The 20923-nt window shown below is 36.5% G+C and overlaps 1 protein-coding gene across 1 annotated transcript; it reads left to right on the top strand.

Annotated features, from left to right (window-relative positions):
- The first annotated feature begins 9642 nt into the window (after window positions 1-9642).
- On the top strand, window positions 9643-12662 carry LOC113307541 (60S ribosomal protein L35-like). The gene is made up of 4 exons (XM_026555977.1): window positions 9643-9705; window positions 9824-9959; window positions 10068-10224; window positions 12448-12662. The coding sequence occupies exons 1-4, from the start codon at window positions 9702-9704 to the stop codon at window positions 12520-12522; spliced, it is 372 nt and encodes a 123-aa protein (XP_026411762.1). The 5' UTR covers window positions 9643-9701; the 3' UTR covers window positions 12523-12662.
- Window positions 12663-20923: the final 8261 nt, after the last annotated feature.

Raw genomic sequence — 20923 nt, 5'->3', positions numbered from 1 at the left:
AATAATGATGGGTTTGGTAATGCATTTATTTTTCCAAAAGCATTTTGAAAACATATATATGTCAACAACCTTTGAAATCAGTATTTATTAAAAGATAATTAAAGTGCTTTTCATTCAAAGCAATTTCAAATTCCTCAATTTTAAAAGCTGGGGAGGAGGAGCTTTTAAAAGCTACAAAAGCATAAGTTGTGGTCCCACCTAAATTTAATGCTTGATTGAACCGTTTTATCCTTATTTTATTTTGTAAATGAGAAAAGTTACCTTTAAATTTATATACAATCAATTTTTTATTTCTTAAATAGTGTTATATTTTATTTTCAAACTATTTTATATATCATTTCATTTAATTTGTAAATAATAAAAATTAAAACGCCGCAATTAATTGGATTATTCATATGTGTTTCTTGTCTTCTTCCTGTTTCCCCCTTGTTTTGTTTTCTCCTTAGCCCCGATTGTGTTTTTAGTTTTTCTTTTTCTCTTGTTTTCTTTCCATTTTCCTTTTCTAGGGTTCCAGTGTTATTAGGGTTTCTGGAAAGAATCATGTCTAGAGTGACAAGTTCTTCAACCTCTCGAGGACTGGCTTCATCCTCCACCCACCCCCACTCCTCAGGGTTCTGCTATTGTATGTTGGTCGGGTGTTTCCTTCTCTACAATAGAACCAGTTCAAGGTGGATACGTTCATTACCCTTTCAAGGGTTTTAATGACTGTAATGGTGGTTGTTCAGGGTAGAGGTTACGCCAAAAACTCTCTCCTGCATCATCTACATGACAAACATCTTTTCTCTGAAGTAAACAAGAACATTTGCAGAGATAGAATTTCCAGGGATTTGATTGTTTATCATGCTTGGGAGAAAGTTATGTTGCACTTGCGTATGTGGATTTGCAGTCGATGCATGCATCTACATGCGTGGAGGTTGCCCTGCAAGGGTAAGAATGGTGTGCTTCATGGTGACATTATCGCAGGACCTTTGCACGGTGACGATGTTGGATTTCTTATTCACAGTCTTCACAAACCAGTAGAGGCTAATACTGCAGTTGTTGTGCTTAATTCATATGCAGTAAGGAATGAGAATGTGGATGTTGAACTCAATTCACTTTCTACGGATTTGCTCAAACTTGCTTTTCAGAGACAGTTCAATAATATCTCGTGCATGCCACCTCACTGCAGACTGAGCTTCTCAAGGGTTTTTAAAAACAGTCTTGACAAAGTACTTCGCAACCCTGCTAACATTTCATCTTGGATAAAGCCCCTTCTTCTCCCCATTTGCACGATGTAACTGTACAACCCTAAGAATTCAGCTGAGGAGAAATCCAAGAATAGGAAGAGGCTGCAGGTCATTGCAATCAATCAGGCTTTACTTGAGTGATGCTAACGGTTGTTGTCTTATGATCAACAGACTGATGCAACAACCAGTCTCGGAGCAGGTCAAAAAACTGTCTAACAAGAAGAAACAAACAACTAACCTCACTTGCTGTCGGAAGAAGATGACCTGTGGTCATTATACAACGGCGATACGTGTGTTGTCTTCCAGTGGTGTTGCACCTCGCGACGATTCCACTTTAGCTGAACTGCAAATGAAGCATCTAATAGCTCCCTTGCATTCTATCCCAATCTGAACCTATCTTTGCTGCTCCCATTGCAGTGGATTCCAAAACTATATTCATTGCCATTAAGAGCTATCCTAAAGGAACCTCTTATGGCCGAGATGGTTTGCGCGCGCAACATTTAATGGATGCAATGAGTGGAACATCTGCAGGAGCCGCGGATGAGTTATTGTCTTCAATTACTAGGGTTGTCAACCTTTGGCTGGCGGGAAAATGTCCCAATGGGTTAGGTGTGTTCATTTCCAGTGCACCCCTAACGCCTTTGTTGAAGCCCGATAGTGGGATTAGGTTCATTGCGGTTGGTACTATTTGGCGTCGACTGATTTCTAAAGTAGCTGCTTTCTCTGTTGGTAAGGACATTATATCATATATAGGTGATCATTAATTTGGTGTTGGTGTGCCGGTTGGAAGTGATAGTATATTACATGTTGTAAATAGCTTGCTGGAGATGAATGGACATTCAGACAAGATGTCAATGTTGCTTATTGACTTCTCTAACGATAATATGGTATGTCGATCACATCTTATTAAGGAAGTTCGTCTGCATTGTCCGAGTATTTCACCTTGGGTTGAGCTTTGATATAATATATAGGCCAGCCAGATTGTATTATAATCATTATATTTTGGCGTCGGCTCTTGATGTTCAACAGGGTGACCCTCTAGGTCCTTTGTTGTTTGCCTTGACTCTCCAACCACTTGTGAAGACCATCACAGCTTGTTGCACCCTTGATTTGCACGCATGGTACCTTGATGATGGCACAATTATTGGTGACACACTGGAGGTGGCCAAAGATTTGAGCATCATAGAAACTGAAGGCCCAGGTAGGAGTTTACATCTTAATCTAAAGAAAACAGAGGTCTTTTGGCCCTCCACTGACCCTAGAAGTATTGATGAAGATGTTTTTCCTCGAGATATTGGTAGACCTGCTAATGGTGTTAAGTAGGGTACACAAGACTATCCAGCTATTGTATGCCATCAAGAAACTCAAAGACCCACAAAGTGAAATGTTATCACTTCGCAATTGCACTGGTGTGTCCATATTATATTTTGCAATGTGAACTACCAATCCTGCAATACTTCAACCAGCCACTGATCATTTTGATGATCATTTATTTCAGTATTTGAGACTTTTGGTCACGGGGGATGGTGCTGGTTTTGGGCCTTTGCAACAACGATTAGCTACACTACCTCTCAAGGAGGGCTGTCTCGGCATCTATATTATAGCAGACACTCGCACTTACTGCTATCTTGCTTCCCAGAGCCAGACCGTTTCTACTCAAAAGGTAATTCTCAGAAGCTTATTCTTATCAAATAAACGATCTGCTTATCAGTTGGCTCTTCCGATTTCACCCAGGTGTGTGGATTACCTTCTAGTTATTGCGTTGACGATACTGCCGCCCCTTCCATGCACTCCATGGAAGTTACTTATTTTGACACAATCAAGAAGCAAATCTCCATCCAATTTTCTTTCTCTGGAAGAGATTCCAATCTGTGGAAATGCAATTGAGTTATGCATGCATAGGATTACCTTTTGGCTATACCCATTAGTGGATGAATCAATGCCTTGGGACGAGACAATTCAGAGCTGTACTTTGCTATCGCCTTGGTATTCCCATGTTCGTCGAAGGTGGCTTATTTTCAAGTTGTAATAGACCTATGGATATTTTTGGAGATTATGCTCTCCATTGCGCCAAAGATGTCGGGCTCAAGTTTCGACATGACCTTGTACGTGATGTAATTGCTGACATCTGTTACAAAGCTGGCGTACCTGCTCGTAAAGAAGTGGACGTTGGTTTTTTTTCCTGATGATAATAGAGATTTATGCGCCGCAGATATTAACAAATTAAGAAGGATAAATATGTTTTCTGACCAAAAAGAGATTAATGAAGAAAAATAAAAATAAAAATGGTAATAGTTATAGTCAAATTTAGCCTGACTTTTGTAGGTGGTAAATAAGAAAAAGTAAAATCGTAAAACGAAATCACTCTTAATATTCTGAAGGAGGTAGCAAATAGGAAACGTCTTGGTGGCCAATAGGTGAAACCGAATCTAAATAACCCTCCATCACCTTATTTTATCAATTTAAATTCAGCATCTTCTTATGGATAACAGTTATTAAGCATTCACTCATGCCAAATGTATGTGGTTTCTTTCACGATATAAAAAAGGATGTTGATTTTTTTTTTTTTTATAATTGCTAATACATTTCTATGCTAATTAAGATAAAAATAATTTTCCTTGTTTGAAACGGTAATTAATCGTTAATCCTTTAACGATCATATCATATAAACAATATTTCATTTACACTCTTTCACGATAAGATACATAATTTTTAAGATGTTCGAGAAAACTGAATTGATTAGATAAAATGATACGAAGAGCACGACATTCATATTGGTGGCCATGTAACGATCTCATAAAAAGTTTATAAATGATGTTTGTTGTAAAGAAGTTCATAATATTGCCATAACAAATTACAAATTGACGACTAATACAGTTATCGCACTATGATAGTAGACATAAAAAATGATGAAACGACAATATTTTTTTTCAGTTTGAACAAGTCACCTTCTTCCTGATTAGAAGAAGATGATTATTGAATACATGTACAAGTATTATTACAAAGTTGCTTATTATTAGAGGCGAAATGAAATAAATCTTAAATAATATTTGCACAAAAAACATTCTCAAGTTTCAATTTTAACTGAACAGATGAAGTTTATAAACGATAACCAGGCTTTTATAAGCTAAAATGACTTATTGTGAACTAATAAATCCACATATATTATGTTTTTTTTTTGTTCATTGCATATGCACATTTGTAGATAGCGTAGCTTATTTGCATTACTTTAAGTTATAACAATTTCAACGTCCAAATCTAACTCCAACTCCAATTCTGTTAGGTGAACGAAACACTCAAATCGATGGATTTTATCCAACCTAATTTTCATTTTGGCGAGTAGACACATGATCAGTTTCTTGGCAGAGTAGACATAGATAGAACATCACTTATCCATTGGACACCCGATTCCAAGAATGATGTTATTACATATATACTCCCTCTGTTCTTTTTTAATAGGCTGGTTTCCTAAAATAAATATTTCAAGAAAATAGGCTGGTTTCCTAATTGGGAAAGTCAAATGTTATTTAGTTTTCTAAGACCACTTTTCTCTTAACTTCTTTTGATGACAAGTGCATGTGGACCATTTCACTATACTTCTTTTGCTGACAAGTGTCATGTGGACCATTTCACTTCACTTCTTTTATTGACAAGTGTCATGAGGACCACTTTCAATGATTAGTTCTCTTAATTTTCTTAATTTTCTCTAAAAACAAAATCAGACTATTAAAAAAGAGCGGAAGAAGTAGGTTATTATAGGAAATTAGTAGAAAATACGTATAATTTTATTATTAAGATTCATTGAAGTCATCAAAAATATTTTAAAAAAAGGTATCAATTTTAGGTTGATCAAGGGCCTTCATAACGGTGAATATTTTGGTTATTGGAAAGGCAATACATTACTTTTGTTATAATTTAATTACTTGGATTTCAGTAATATAATATAAGTTTTATAACTAAATTATACTACTCGTATTAAAAATTTACTAGTTTTCATTTATTTTTTTAATCTGCAAATCACTCAAATCAAGTCTGCTCAAATGTTCATCCTCATTTGTTAAATTCGATGGGTAATGGACTGTACGTGGATGAAAAATCTCGCATCCTCCATTTAGACGGATTTGATGCGGGTAAGTATGAAACTCGCATCCACCCGTCTGTTGTCTTTAATTTTGCTCAAACAGAAGAAAAAAAAACTAAAAAAAAAAAGAAAAAAAAAGAGAGAAAAACACTAGGACTCCAACTCTAACGGTTCAAAGTTCAAACAGAGAAAACTGGTCCAGGCCCAGATAAAATATTGGGCCCTTATTTCCTAGGATCCTTTAAAGAACTATAATTTTGGGTATACCAAAATCTTCCAAGGCATACTTAATGAAGACAAAAAAGGTTGTGAAATAGCAAAATCAGATAACCCCTTAACCCAAATTTTTTTTAATGACAAATCTGCCCTTTACGTATTAGTGTTAATAATTTTGATTAGTGATTAATTATTTTGTTTAGTGATTAAAATAATTTTCAGAATTATAAGAGTTGTTTAGATGAAAAATTTGAGGAAAAAAAAATCAAAGTTTTGGTTTGGTTAAGAAGGAGAGAAAGAGAAGGAGAAAGTGAGAAAATTCTAATTCTTGATTCAATGGAGGATGGGAGGGTCATCATTCATCTAAAAAACCTAGGAAAATACATATCAACTACAACAATGATCCAGAAATGGCTGATTTCTTAGATTATGAGAATGATTTTACACCCACTCAAACTCAAGCTCAAACTCAAGATGATGATTTTTATGAGCCAAATCCTGATGATGAAGACATTGATGAGGAACCCAATGCTTCTAATACATAGGTACACTTATATCCTATACTTAATCTCACTTCTATAGCTCTCAATTATCAAAAGTTAGGTTTTTTGAATTATGGTTCGGCGAAACAGGTTGAGGTTCGGCTCACATCTATGAGCCGAATCTACCAATTGATGAAAGGTTCGGCTTACTGAATCTGTTTACTGCATGCGCCGAACCTATAATTTTCAATTCCAACCCTTTTGCTAGACACTAGTTCGGCTTATATGAAAGTTTCATAGTAAGCCGAACAACATCCTGAATAGCCCGGAATAGAATCATTACTAATTCGGCTTACATATCCAAAATCGCATGTGCCGAACATAATTTTTTAATTTCTGGGTTGAAATATTGTTACTGGTTCGCACATATGGAGAATATCGTATCAGCCGAAACCTCTTATGTTCAAGGTTCGACACATAATATGATTATCGTCTGAGCCGAACATGAATTTGTTGATTTTTGGGTTAAAATATTGTTCGTGGTTCGGCACATATTGAGGATATCGTATAAGCCGAAACCTGTAAATTTTTATAGTTCGGCACATAATGTGATTATCGAATGCGCCGAACCTTGTTATTATATTCCCTTTCTAGTGTTTAACCTTGTGATATTCTTTGTAGATCGTGCTTGGACCCATGGAAAATCAACCTGATCCAGTAGACATAATTCACGAGGATACCAAGGATCACTTCCAAAATGATTTGGTATGTAAGAACCTTTTGTTTACCTTAATGTTGTCGGAATATTCCAAAGTTTTTCTTACAAATTACTTGTTTTGGAATGAACGTAGATATGGAAAACTAAACTAGAAGTTATGGATTGGCTTGAGGAACATGCGATGAAGATAAATTGTGTACTAGTTAAAGGACAACAAAGCCGATGGGATCGGTTTGAAATGATTTGTGAGCGTAGTGGAACCGGCGCTAGCAAGGTTAAAAAGGGTACTGTATACGTTGGGAAGACCGGGAGAAAGAATAGGACGAAGACGAAGAAAAGAAATTGCACTTTCAAGATCGTTTTCAACCTCAAGAATAAGTCCATGAACAAAGAATATCAATATTGGATAATGAATAAAGATATGGATTGTCGTCATAACCACCCACGTCCCAAAGACCTTTATGGACATGCGAAAGTAGCGCGACTCAAACCCGGCGAGATGCTAGAAGTGGATAAAATGACACGGGCACGTTTGCCACCTTCTAGGATTCTTAGCAAATTGAAGGCGGACAACAAGAATAACAAGTCGACTATGCAAACTATCTACAATGCAAGAAAAAAGATTAGAAGACTCAATTTTCAAGGTAGGATGGTGATGCAACAAGTAATGTGGTTAGGGGTGAAGAATAACTACGCTTTCCAAAAGAAGTTGGATGACTTCGGTCAAGTCACACACCTTTTCCTTGCCCACCCGGAATGCGCTCAATTGGCTCTATGCTTCCCACAAGTTATCATATTGGATTGCACGTACAAGACTAATAAATATGAGATGTCGTTGATGAACATTGTGGGGCATACTTCGACAAAGGCACCGTTCACCGTGGATTTTTGTTTCATGAAAAACGAGAAGAAAGAGAGTTATGTTTGGGGGTTAGAACAATTGAAGTTAATCTTCCGGGAGGGTGCTCTTCCTAAAGTGTTCGTTTCCGATCAAGATTCATCGTTGATGTATGCTATTAAGAAGGTATTTCCGGATAGAAAAAGCCGAACCTGAAGGACAAATGATTCGGCGCGTAACTGACATTAGAGGATAATCCGAACTCTATAAATTCGGCGCATAACTGTTAAGATATTCATTAAAACATGAAATTGAAGGTGTCCATAACCCAATTCCAGCACCATTAAAAACAAAGTTCAGCACCTAAAAGCAAAGGTGTTTGCAACACCATAAAAGTGTACTTAAAACTAAAGAAAAAGTGTACCATAAAAGTGTACATAAAAGGGCATTTAACCACGACCCCTCTTCTTAGTTGCACGACCACCTCTTCTTCCACCTTGGTCTTCATCTTCCGACGCATCATTACCGGGTTGGACGGTAGCACCACCTTGACCCAAACCTTCACCAACTTGTCGAGACCTCTTAGTGGTAGGCCTTTGTTCGGGTTCCTCGGGTCCTTGTCCTTTGTTGATGATTGCATCCCACTTGTTGATGAGGTATTTTTGTTCTTCCACGGTCATTGGTGTTTTGCAACCAAGTTTGGCCTTCATTTTTTTCAACATCTCCCTACCCGCGACATTGGTCCTGACACAAGTATGAAAGTTATAAGACTAATTCGGCGCAAGTATGAATCATGTCTTGAAATTTTTATTAGCTTACACAGAGAGTGGATCGTCTCATATTACAAAAAAATTATAAGCCGATTCTATATATTCGGCTCACAACCGATACCGTCGAATAATCCGAATCTATGATTATGAACTCAAACATGCATTCGGCGCAACATGATATCATATAAATAAGCCGATCCTATACACTTGTAAAATTTATGAAATTTTAACAATGATATTCGGCGCAACCCTAATACTATCGAATAAGCCGAATCTAGACTTATGAATTGAAACATTTATTCAGCACAAAACTAATACAACCATGCAAGCCGATCCTAAGCACATGCAAAAATTCTGAAATTCAAACAACATTTATTCGGCACAAAACTAATACAACCATACAAGCCGATCCTAAGCACATGCAAAAATTCTGAAATTCAAACAACATTTATTCGGCATGAAACTAATACTACCATACAAGCCGATCCTATGCACATGCAAAATTTCTGAAATTCACAAAACATATTCGGCACAAAACTAACACCATCGGATAAGCCGATCCTAAATATAAGTCCCTGTGTCACTAAGTTCGGCTCAAAACGGATTTCAGATATACGCCGAGCCGTTCATATGCACTTTCAGGGTTCAGTTTCAAGAACAGCTCGGCGCACATCTAAGATTTGTTTTGCGCCGAACCATACCCTGCAACCGCCGCAGAAACATGATTTTGACGAATTAAATCGACCAAACCAATCTAAAACATCAAATACGAGATGGGTTTGTAGAACTAACCTTCTTATTCTCATTTCCGGAGTTGGTTCTTCTTCAATCTCTTCTTCCGGTTGATTTTGTGGTTGATTTTGAGTTTGTTCTTCACTCTCTAAATCTTCTTCTTCTTCAATGGGTTGTTGAGTCGATCGATTTGAACGACATACTGGCTTACGACGACCCATTATATAGATGAGTTTAATCGTCGACTAAATTTTCACGAATCGACGATTGAATTTCCGCGATGAAAAAAAAAGAAAGGGAAGGGTGAATGAGTTCGGCTGTGGAGAGGAAGAAGAAGAAGGTGAATGAAACTGATTTTAGGTGTAGTTGATTATAGGTTTTGTATTAGGGTTAAGGATAGATTAGTAGTAATTTAAAGGATTTAAGGGCATATAGGTAATTGAACCACCCCATAGGGTACCCCTTATAAGGTCACCCAAATTAGGACTCGTGCTTTGTATACCTAAGAAGATTTTGGTATGCCCAAAATCAGGGTTCCCTTTAAAACCCTAGAAAATCAATTTCAATCCCTTTCTTTTTAACTTTTCCCCCAGCTGCTTCTAGGTTTTGAGTAGAGAAGCAAATTTAGCTGCGCAGAAATGGGTAAGAAAGAAGAAATCTTGATCATCTTTGACGTAAAGAAATCTTGTTTTACTAACAATTTCTCAATATCTACATACTAATTTGATTGATTTTCACCATTAATTTTGTTTTTCTTCAGCAAGAATTAAGGTTCATGAACTCAGGGCCAAGTCCAAGGCAGGTTTATTGAACCAGTTGAAAGATCTCAAAGCTGAGCTCGCTTTACTTCGTGTTGCTAAGGTCACTGGTGGTGCCCCTAACAAGCTCTCCAAGATGTATGTATTTTGATTGATGTTGCAGATTAGGCTTTTTTTATTTTTATTTGTTCTTTTGGATTTGTTGGTCTAATTAGGGGTGTTGTGTTAAATTTATGGGTGATGTAGTAAAGTGGCGAGGTTATCGATTGCTCAAGTATTGACAGTTATATCTCAGAAGCAGAAATTAGCACTTAGGGATGCTTACAAGAACAAGAAGTTTTTGCCACTTGATCTTCGTCCTAAGAAAACTAGAGCTATCCGTAGGCGTCTAACTAAGAACCAGGTATGTGATTTTAATCATTTTCTGTTTGGTTAATTTGTGTTGTTTTTCACATGGAAAATGGAATTAGGATGTGTTTTATTTGAGCATTAGATTACTACAATTGGTGATATGGTTAGATGATAGTAAAAAACTGGATGTCAAATATGGAGGAAAGTGAATGTGAACAATTTGGAAATGTTGATAAAATTGTGTCAAAACGGGGTTCAAAACTGCAATTTGCTGGGTATGGAGTAAGATTGTTAGATAGGTATCTAAATGTCGTGATTCTGTTTGACGCCACTCATACTTTTTCTTGGAGTCCAATTTTTTTCCTTCATTGTCCTGCTAATTTTTTTTTTGAATGTTTTGCTCTAAGGTTGATAAGTCATTGGTATGGTAAGTTAATGTGAAAATTGGGTATGAGAGTTGGATGATATCCATTTGGTCATTTAGATGCCTTTTTGCTTATGGCACAAAGAAACCTGTTTATGAGTAGTGAAATAATTTAAGCAGTGACTTTGTGGTCACTGTTTTAGGATTTAGTTGGTGGTAATGGCATGTGATCCATGTGGTGGTACTCAATGTTTCGTTCCATGTTGCACCTCTTAAACTTGAACCAATGTAGTACGCCTCGGCCGAGTTACTCGCAGGTAACTCGGGGATCGGCCTCTGGACGACACGACTCCTCAATACTCGGCCGAGCTGTGTATTTCACATTTACTCGCCGAGTTTTACATGACTCGGGACGAGTTCCGAGTCAAACGGAACCCGATTAACTCGTTAAAGTCGAGATAAAATGGAAAAAACAGAGAATTAGGGAAGGAAATGGATGGATCGTGGAGAGGATAGTTTTCCATAAAAATTCGCTCTCAAGTTGTCAGTTTTGGTTTATCTTTTGAACCTTAGATCCAGAATTTCTCAAGCTTTTTCTGATAAAATGTCATGATAGATATAACTAACAGTCTGTAGATCAAAAGTGAAACCCTAACACTAGCTTGACGCTACCATAGAAGAAGAAGAAGAAGGACAGGGTGGGTTTTGTTGAAATAACCGAGAAAGAAGAAAGGATAAAGTAAGATAAGGTGGGTTTTGTTGGGAGAATAAAACGTCAACAGATATCCACCCCTTTCTTATGTATAATGTTAATGTGCTTCACGGAATTGTAGGTGTAAATACATTGAGATATTTGGACGGTCAGATGTGGAGATAAGATCTCTTGTGATGTGTGGCTGATAAAAATTAGATTATGTGCAGGCTGTGGCTTACCGAGTTACTCGGCCGGGATCGGGAAATATTCGAGGATCGGTCCTTAGCCGAGCCGGGGCCGATCCCCGAGCTGTACTAGTTACTACATTGACTTGAACTTAGTCTCTAGGTGGTTTTTGTAAAAAGTCTGCTTAACCTTAATTGTGATTTTCATATTTGTATTTTATTCTATAGCTTACAGTTTTGTCTAACTTGAAAAATTGTCTGAGCTGCTTTTTTAGTGACAGTTTTATTTAATTTTAAAATATTCCCTAATCGCCTGTGTTTTCTGATACTTGTGTTTGTTAGAACTTGTATTAATATTATGAACTCGTGTATGCTGTTATTCAATTTCCATGTTCGGATTGCGTGATCATTTTCCTGTTCGGTTAATTTATGTTGTTTTTCACATGGAAAATGAAATTAGGATGTGTTTTATTTGTACATTACATTACTACAATTGTTGTACTTCAGCATGTAAGGTATATATATGTTGTACTTCCGTTCTGGTGTGGTTAAAAATATGTTGTTACTTTTGTGGATTTTTGTGCCCATTAGCAGCAGTAGGCAAGTGATTTTGTGGTCATTGTAGGATTTAGTTGGTTGGAATTTTATGTAATCCTTATTGTGGAATTCGATGTTCCATTCCATGATGTACGTCTTATACTTGAATTTTGTCTCCTAGGTGGTTTCCAACTAAGTCTTGTTAGTTGTGATTTTCATCATTGATATTCTGTTCTACAGCTCACAATCTGGCCTGAAAATTTGTCTCAACTGCTTTTTTAGTCAGTTGGAGTTTGTTTTCTTTAAAGTACTGTAAGTTTACCCGTGTTGTCTGATAATTGGTTGAATCGTCTGATGTTATTTAAATCACATATGTTGTTATTCTATTTCCATGCCCGGATTGACTGGTCTCTAATTATGCTAGTCTCCAGTTTTTTGATTTTATTTTTTTGGAAAAATAAAGATCGTCTAAATGTTTATCTTATATATATGCAGGTATCATTGAAGACAGAACGCGAGAAGAAGAAGAAAATGTACTTCCCTGTGAGGAAGTATGCCATTAAGGTGTAGGATATTATTTATATTTTTGCAGAATAGTAGTTTGTTGACTTTTTTATTGCAGTACCAGACCCTTCGACTTGTTTTGTTCTAAGCACATTTAAAATAGATAATCTGCAATTTTATTGAGCGTTTCAACTTGTTTTGCAGTACCAGACCCTTCGACTTGTTTTCTTCTATGTACTCATTTAGTCAATTTCACTTAAATCTTCATATCCATAAATTTGCAATGCGGCAATGCCATGAGCAAGTTTTATCATTTTTCAGTTGTACGATTCTTGCTTTAATAGCAGTTTCATCTACTATTAGATAACCTACCGAAGTAGCTGATGACAGAACTTCTCCTAAACCAGATTTGCTAGTGTCGTTTTTCCAAGGCATGTAACCATACTCTCTAGTCTCTGCATTCCCAGACAGACTTGGACAAATCTTCATTTGTTTTTTTTTCTTTTTTGTACTTTTTTATTCACCACTATTTCCGTTCCCTCAAAGGGAGATTATTTTGTCTATGTTAAAATCATTTTTCCTCCCTATCCAAAGAGCATTGGTGTTATAACCACGCTTTAAATAATGCAATTCTGCCCATGTGTGCCCATGAGGTTGTTCTCGGCTCTACTCAGACTTGAAATTTATTCTTGCTTATTTAATTTCCCGAAGAAGCATTTTTCATGTTTCACGCATTAGTCTCCCATGAATTGCGTGGATGCTAGATACACATTACACAACCCTTTTTACATGCTCCTCTGAGCATTTATATATGCTGCGAGTAAAAGATATCTGAATAAAATACCAAAGGTCTAAAAAAATGTTCTTGTGTTTGTTGATGAGATTAGACATTAAAGTAAGCTAAAATATGCATGCAACAATAGTGATGTCTGAGATTCATATTATGACTAATAAGTCTATGTAATTTAATTCAATTTTCGGTGATAATCTCAACAAAATTGTTTAAATTTAAAAAAAAAACATAAATAATACTGTAATGGATTTCATCTTATATCGTTGTCTTTATTACCATGAGGGGCAATGGGTGTACAGCCAAGTTTTTTACTTTAGTGGGGGTGGTTGGTAGGATCAACACCCAGATATACACGAATCGTTCTTTTGACATTTTCTCTGATTTCTCATTGTGTCGAGAGGCTCCCAATCTACACAAACAAAAACAACTTCAGTGTTTTATTCATTTGCAACCTTTGCAAATGAATAATCCCATTCTTCAAACGTATGAAGATGTAATACATACAAAAACCGTACGTACAATCCATGATTTGTGTGAAAAGATGCTCTCCCCTCTCTCCTCTCTCTTTTCTTTCCACCCTTGCCTGAATTCCTCTCCTGCGGTGAGTTTCTAGCCGTTAAGCTTTGTCTTCTTCTTCTAACGGTCACTTTAACGGTCATTTTTTGTCGGACTTTTTTCGCCGGAAATTCTCCAAATGTTCACTGCTACCACAATCTGATCTCTAATGGCTTCTTACAATCATACCACTCTTGCAAATGCAATTGTATCAATCACATGAACACCAATTTTATTACTCACAAAACTCAAAACACACAAATCAGAAATATCTCTTAGCTCACAATCACAGGTACTGAAGTAAGGAAGAAGAAAATCACCACCTATACTCGTCTGGAAGCTAATTCAACAGGTATCACATTCTGCAACAATTACGCAACTCTGTTCATGAATATCCAAATCACCCAACTCACCAATTACCTCATACTGGAGGCTGGAATTTCCCCTTCCAAGCAGAATCACCAAAATCATCAGGATGACCAAAATCACATAATCATCAACAACACTCAGCTTACAGATGTTCTTATAACACTCCCTACCCTCAACCTTAAGGATTTGAAGATAAACATTAAATCAATTATAGCTCTATGCAGTCTCAGTTTCTCTTATGCTAGGTATTCTGCTCTAGCTAAAACTGGAAGTTTTCCTCCAAACCTTAGACTAATCAATCTTCACACTAGAACTATCTTACTAAAGATCCCCTATAGTACCTGCTACGATTGGTTCTCCTATGGTATAGACACAGATTCAACATTGGACTATAAGTTTTCTCTTGATTATATGATATAACTACTTCACCTTCTAGCCCTGAAGTATCTAGGATGCTATGATTCATGGGTCTTTTGCTGGATTCCTGCAAACCATCATCCTGGTATGTTTCACTCTATTTTTTTGGCTACTCTATCTGGAGGTAAGAATTTGATTGGAAGTAAGAATTTGACTCTCTCTTCCCTTTCCAATGTGCATTCTCTTCTGCTATTCTTCCTAAAAGTTCTTATAATCATATTCATCTCAAATCATAGAACTGCACATTTATCTAATCATTTCTGTAAATTGATCCTAGGTAATACCCAGGTGACCCTCCCCTTGTATGCTTACTGGTCCCCCTATAACACCCATCTAGCCATGGTTGAGTTGCATTGCGTATTTGATTTAAGCACTAAAAATGATAACATTCACATTAAATTAACCACAAACAAATCAATTCTAAAATCCAACATCACTTTGTTATGTATTTCAGTAGCATGGTACCAACCAAAAAATAAAATTGTTTTGTGGATGCTTTACTTCTAACATCTCTCTGAGCAGTTATTTGAAGCCTACATGGCTAGATTTTTCTTGCATCTCCAGATGCACTGGCCACATCCCTGACAGCTCTAGCCACTACAACTTTATAACCTGCGCTACAACATGGGCATCAGCTCCAGGTGGCAAGGTTTCTTCAGCTGACATCTCAGGAGATTGAGGTACATATCCACGCATTGCATTGGCTCTAGAAGCTCTATATATGTTCCCCACAATTCTCGAATCAACCCCTAGTGTCAATAGTTCGTCTTCTGGTACTTCATGCAGATGAGTTACTTCACCAATTCCTGCTTGGGACACCTCAGCCACATCCATAACCATCTTCCTAAGTGCTGGAGTAAGCACAAACAAATTAGGGAAGAGTACCTTTCCTGGAGTAGGAGGACGAGTATCATTGATTCGGGGCAGCAAAAAACCCATGTCGAGAACCTCCACATACAATTCTCTCATCACCCACAAGCACAATCCCTTCTTTCACCACCCGTCGGCCTTGAGTGGGATGAAGAGCAAACACAACCCAGCCATCCTTAACACCTACAAGTTGCCCATTCTCGGTTCGCCCTCGCTCGATTTTCTGTTGTGGATTAGCAACCTCGGCAACTACATGCACAATTCCCCTATCTCCAGTTCCTGCGCTGCCAAGACTTGCAACAGAATGGTAGTGCAATTGATTCTCATTTATGCCAGTAAAACCTTCACACACTCTTGCAGTCCCATCCTACAAAATATCTCAATTTGATCACACATTCTAGTCTCATAACCCTTAGAACACAAAACATACTCAAAACTAGATTCAACCTCAGAGAAACAAACCTGATGCAAAGGCTTACTGACTCGGGATCTATTTTGCTCTCCCTAAGTAGCATCTTGGGGTTTCTGATCACCTTTCATAACTTGGAGATTCAAAGAGAGAATTCTTCCGAGATATCTCTTAGACAGGAGGAAATTGCAGTGTTAACTGTATTTTTTCAAGGAAAACTGAATGAGAAACTGAAAGGATTTACCCTCTCTGCGGTTTTATTTGGGCTGGGAAGAGCAACAGTTATTCAATTTCAAGCGTCCAACTTCCAAGGTGGCAACCTGATTCCCAGTTCTAAAGATTGGTCTTGCAACTTGATGCGCATAATTACGCATACAAGCATCATTTTTTGGCCTAGTACAAGCAAAGACCAACCATTGGTCCATGCGAGGCGGCAACAAACACTTGGCAAGAAAAGTTTTCCTACTCCAGCGGGTCAGGTTACGCGTACATATCTATGGAGAAAATCCATAAAGTCCGACCCGATTAAAGGTCACTTTCAGCCAGGACTGGACCAATTAGACAATCTGACTCAGAACCCCTACACCAACCAGATGCAAGCTGAGTCACATTCGAAGGGGCCAACCATGGTCTGGTGGATGTCAACACTTCTTACCCCAAGCACTCCTCAAATCTTAATCAGTAACAAGAGAAAGGATTTTCTGTTTTGGCTCGATATGAACAGGTTTTGGCAAACTCTTTTCTTAGTCCTGCTGTCCAGAGTCAACAATTCTTTCTCAGTCTGCCCCAACTGCAAGTACAAAGCCATGTCAGGATCATCTTACAATATTGCGACAAGAAACACTACCATCTCGTGCCAAATTTTCAAATTAAAGTTAGTCACATCACTTTCATCTACTTGGATATTAGCAACAATCTTGGGAGCACGGAAAATACTACCAGACAATTTGAAGTCTATGAAAATACCTTTTTTTTTAATACGAAAGGAAGTTATATTAAATAGAAGGTAATTACAATTGTTTATCTTCTTGTAGACATAAAGAGATCCAAGAAGGAAAGTGATCACTCCATTCTTCCTCACTAGAAAGATTATTAGTGTATTTTGCTAGAGAATCTGCAACATGATTTGCATCTCTATGCACATAAGTGCAAAGACAATCCTCAAATTCAACTAATAATTCTAAACAATCCACAATAATGTTTCTGGTTGTCCACTTTATTGAATCCAAACTACCATTAATAGCTCTAATAACATTAAAGCAATATCCTTCTAAGTGAAGCTTTCTGACTCCTTTCCTTTGTGCCCAAATTATCGCTCCCATGAGTGCAAAAGCTTCAGCTTGTTCCGGATCTATAGCTTTTGAGTGCCAGCATCTACCTCCATTACAGTCACCTGTAAAATCAAACATATTCAGTCCTATTTCAACATCTTTTGTTAACTCTATAAATGAAGCATCAAAGTTAACTTTACCAAAATTATTTTCAGGATTTTTTCATTTCTTGGCATTCTCATTTGAATCTGAAATAATCTCACTGTGAGTAATGTTTATTCTGAACCAAGTGGAATAATCTGTCTGGATAGTATGAGCAACTTGTGAGTATGTCAACTGAACGTTATCAAAAACTTTTTTACACCCGGATTTCCAAATATGCCATAAAACAAACGTATACCAATCTAAGATAGGTGTATTAATATGTTGAGAAGTACTTACCTTGAACATATTTGGAATCCATTCCTGCACATTCACATTTGCAATTTCATGAAGAAAATCAACATTAACAGCAGACCAAACAGATTTGGCAAATTCACAGTCAATGAATAAGTGTTTCATAGATTCATCAAAATTGTTACAGTGAGGGCATTGTGTGCTAAAGTTATGACAATATCTAGCCAACCTATCATTAGTGGGAAGACAGTTACTAATACATTTCCACAGAAAGTGTAGAATAGATTGTGGAAGTTTTGTTTTCCAAAACACCTTCCAGTTCACTTAAGTATTAGGAATGAAACCATTCTCAGCATTCGTATCATTCAAGATTTCTTTGTAAGCAATTTTAACGCTGAACTCCCCATTTGAGCTAGGTTGCCATCTAATCTGATCACTACCATGCATAGGAATCCTAATAGTTGTTATCCTGTTAACAATGTCCTCATCAAAAAGACTATGAAGCATATCAACATTCCAGGTTTTATTATCACTATCTATCAGCTGGGACACATATTTCATATTGGTTGAAGAAAAATGACTATCAACAGTGTTTGGTATACTAGGTATCCATCTGTTTTTCCATATATGTATAAGATTCCCATCACCCACTTCCCAACAAGCATGCTTTTTGATAATATCTAACCCATCACATATACCCTTCCATACCCATGAACCATTAGCAGAAACAATATCAGTAAGAGGATCAAAGTCAAAGAAATACTTACCTTTCATAAGTTTCACCCATAAATCATCAGGACAGTTGATCATTCTCCAAGCAAGTTTAGCTAATAGATCTTTGTTCAAAATGACTGTTTGTTTTATATTCATACCACCAAAATTTTTTGGCTGAGCAACACCTTCCCATTTTTTAAGAAAAACACCTTTTTGACCTTTCTTTTTGTTCTACAAAAATTTTCTATGAATTCCATCCATTTGGTCAGTGAGCTGTTTTGGCATACGAAAAACTGGCATATGATGTGTAGCTAGGGATCCAAGGACTGACTGGACTAAAACAGTTATACCAGGATGCTTAAAAAATTTAGACTTCCAAGTGGCTAGTCTATCATCATAGCTATCTAAAAGAGGAGAAAAAGACTTAACTTTACTCCTCTCTAAAAATAGAGGTACTCCTAGATATTTATCATTTAAGGCAAGCTTTTTAATGTTCAATTTACTAGAAATATCATTTTTAACCTGATTAGATACTCCAGTACTAAAAGCCAAACCTGATTTCTGAAATTTAAAAGATTTACCAGAGTATTTGCTGAATTGTTCAATGATGTTCATCAAGTGTCTAGCTTCAGCAGCATTTGCTCTCGCAAAAATTAAGCAGTCATCTGCAAAAAACAGGTGAGAAATAGATGGACAATTCTGATTTACCTGAATATCATGAATGTGGTTGTCTTGTTCTGCTTGTAATAAAGCTCTAGAGAAAGATTCCATGCATAAAATGAACAGGTAGGGAGAAAGAGGATCTCCTTACCTCAATTTTGAAGCTTAAAATTGTCACCTGGAGAACCATTAAGCAATATAGAAGTAGAGACAATACTAATGCATTCATATATCATATTACAAAATGAATCACAAAAGCCCATAGCTCTAAGAGTGCTAATCAGGAAGAACCATTTTATCCTATCAAAGGCCTTAGACATGTCTAATTTCATGGCCAGCCAACCATTTTTAGACTTACTCTTTTTCATAGAGTCTACTAATTCATGTGTTGTCACAATGTTATCAGTTATACATCTCCCTGCAATGAAAGCGGTTTGAAAAGGAGTTATGATTTTTTGTAAAATGGTTTTGATTCTAGCAGATAGCAGTTTAGAAATAACCTTATAAGAGGTATTACGTAAACTTATTGGTCTGAAATCAGCAGCATGTTTAGGACAACTGGTCTTAGGAATTAAGGAAATGAAATTATGATTCATTTGTTTAAGGATATGACCATAATGAAAAAATCTTGCACTACCTTCACAATATCATCACCTACAGTATCCCACATGATTTGATAAAATCCAGGAGGAAAGCCATCAGGTCCTAGAGTTGTCCACGGTTTCATATCAAAGATAACAACCTTAATTTCATCACAAGAAGGAATAGTCGTTAGCATAACATTATCATTATTAGAAATACATGGTGAAATAAAAGTATGATATACTAGAAGGAGGAGGGATCGAAGTTCTACTCATACTGAGAAAGTGAGATTTCAAACAACTTGCAATCTCATTTCTTTCGGTTAACCAAATACCTGTACTATCTTGGATAATATCAATCTGAGTTCGTCTTCTCCGAAAATTTGTTTTACGATGGAAGTAAGTTGTGTTCCTTTCACCTAAAAGCATATCATCCTCTTTACCTCTCTGACCATAAAAATCATCCTCAACATTATACCAATATGTCAATCTTTTTTGAAGAAGAATTAAGTGACTATCATTTGGACTGATATTGAGAGCATTCAAATTTTCAATTTGATCTTTAGTTTCAGCAATTTGAGTATTGGAATTACCAAAATGCTCATGGTTCCATTTCCTTAAAATCTGTTTAGTATGGAAAAGAGTTTTAGTAAATCTAAAAGCAGCAGAACCATTTTCATTCACATGCCAATTATTGGTAATCAAATCCTTACACCTAGAGTCTCTGAACCACATCTTATTCAATCTAAAAGGTTTATGAGTATCAGCATTATAGCTATTAGTGACAAGCATTATTGGGCAGTGGTCACTTGTTAAAGGAATCATATGATATGTAATAGCCTTAGGAAAATGATATAACCAATTGGTATCAGCAACAACTCTATCTAGTCTTTTTAATACAAGTTCATGATCTTGTCTCTTATTGGTCCATGTAAAAGGATTTCCTATATAAGGAAGAGAGTGGAGATCATTAATATCAAATAAATCATTGAAACTATCTAGATTGGTTTGACTAACTGGATTACCACCATCTTTTTCTTCTTGTTTCAAGATAACATTGAGATCACCCACAACTATCCAAGGAATATTAATTTGAATTGCTGTATTTTGCATATGATTCCATTGCATTTTTCTACTATCATCATTTAAAGCACCATATAAGAAAGTAACTAAAGAATAGCCACTTTTAGCATCAATTTTCAGTTTACATCATTTAAAGCACCGTAGAAGAAAGTAACTAAAGAATAGCCACTTTTAGCATCAATTTTCAGTTTACACTCAATCATATTGAGAGAAATATCAATCACTTGCATATCAACACCCTCTTTCCATAGCAGACACAAACCCCCTGAGAGACCAACTTGATCATGATAGCAAACGTTAGGGTAATTTAATTGAGCAGTACAGAGAGACATTTTTTTCCTAGTATTTC

This window comes from Papaver somniferum, chromosome 9 (genome assembly GCF_003573695.1).
Source record: "Papaver somniferum cultivar HN1 chromosome 9, ASM357369v1, whole genome shotgun sequence".
Lineage (NCBI taxonomy): Eukaryota > Viridiplantae > Streptophyta > Magnoliopsida > Ranunculales > Papaveraceae > Papaver > Papaver somniferum.
The sequence above is the reverse complement of the archived record's forward strand: the minus strand, read 5'-3'. Positions and strand labels throughout refer to the sequence as shown.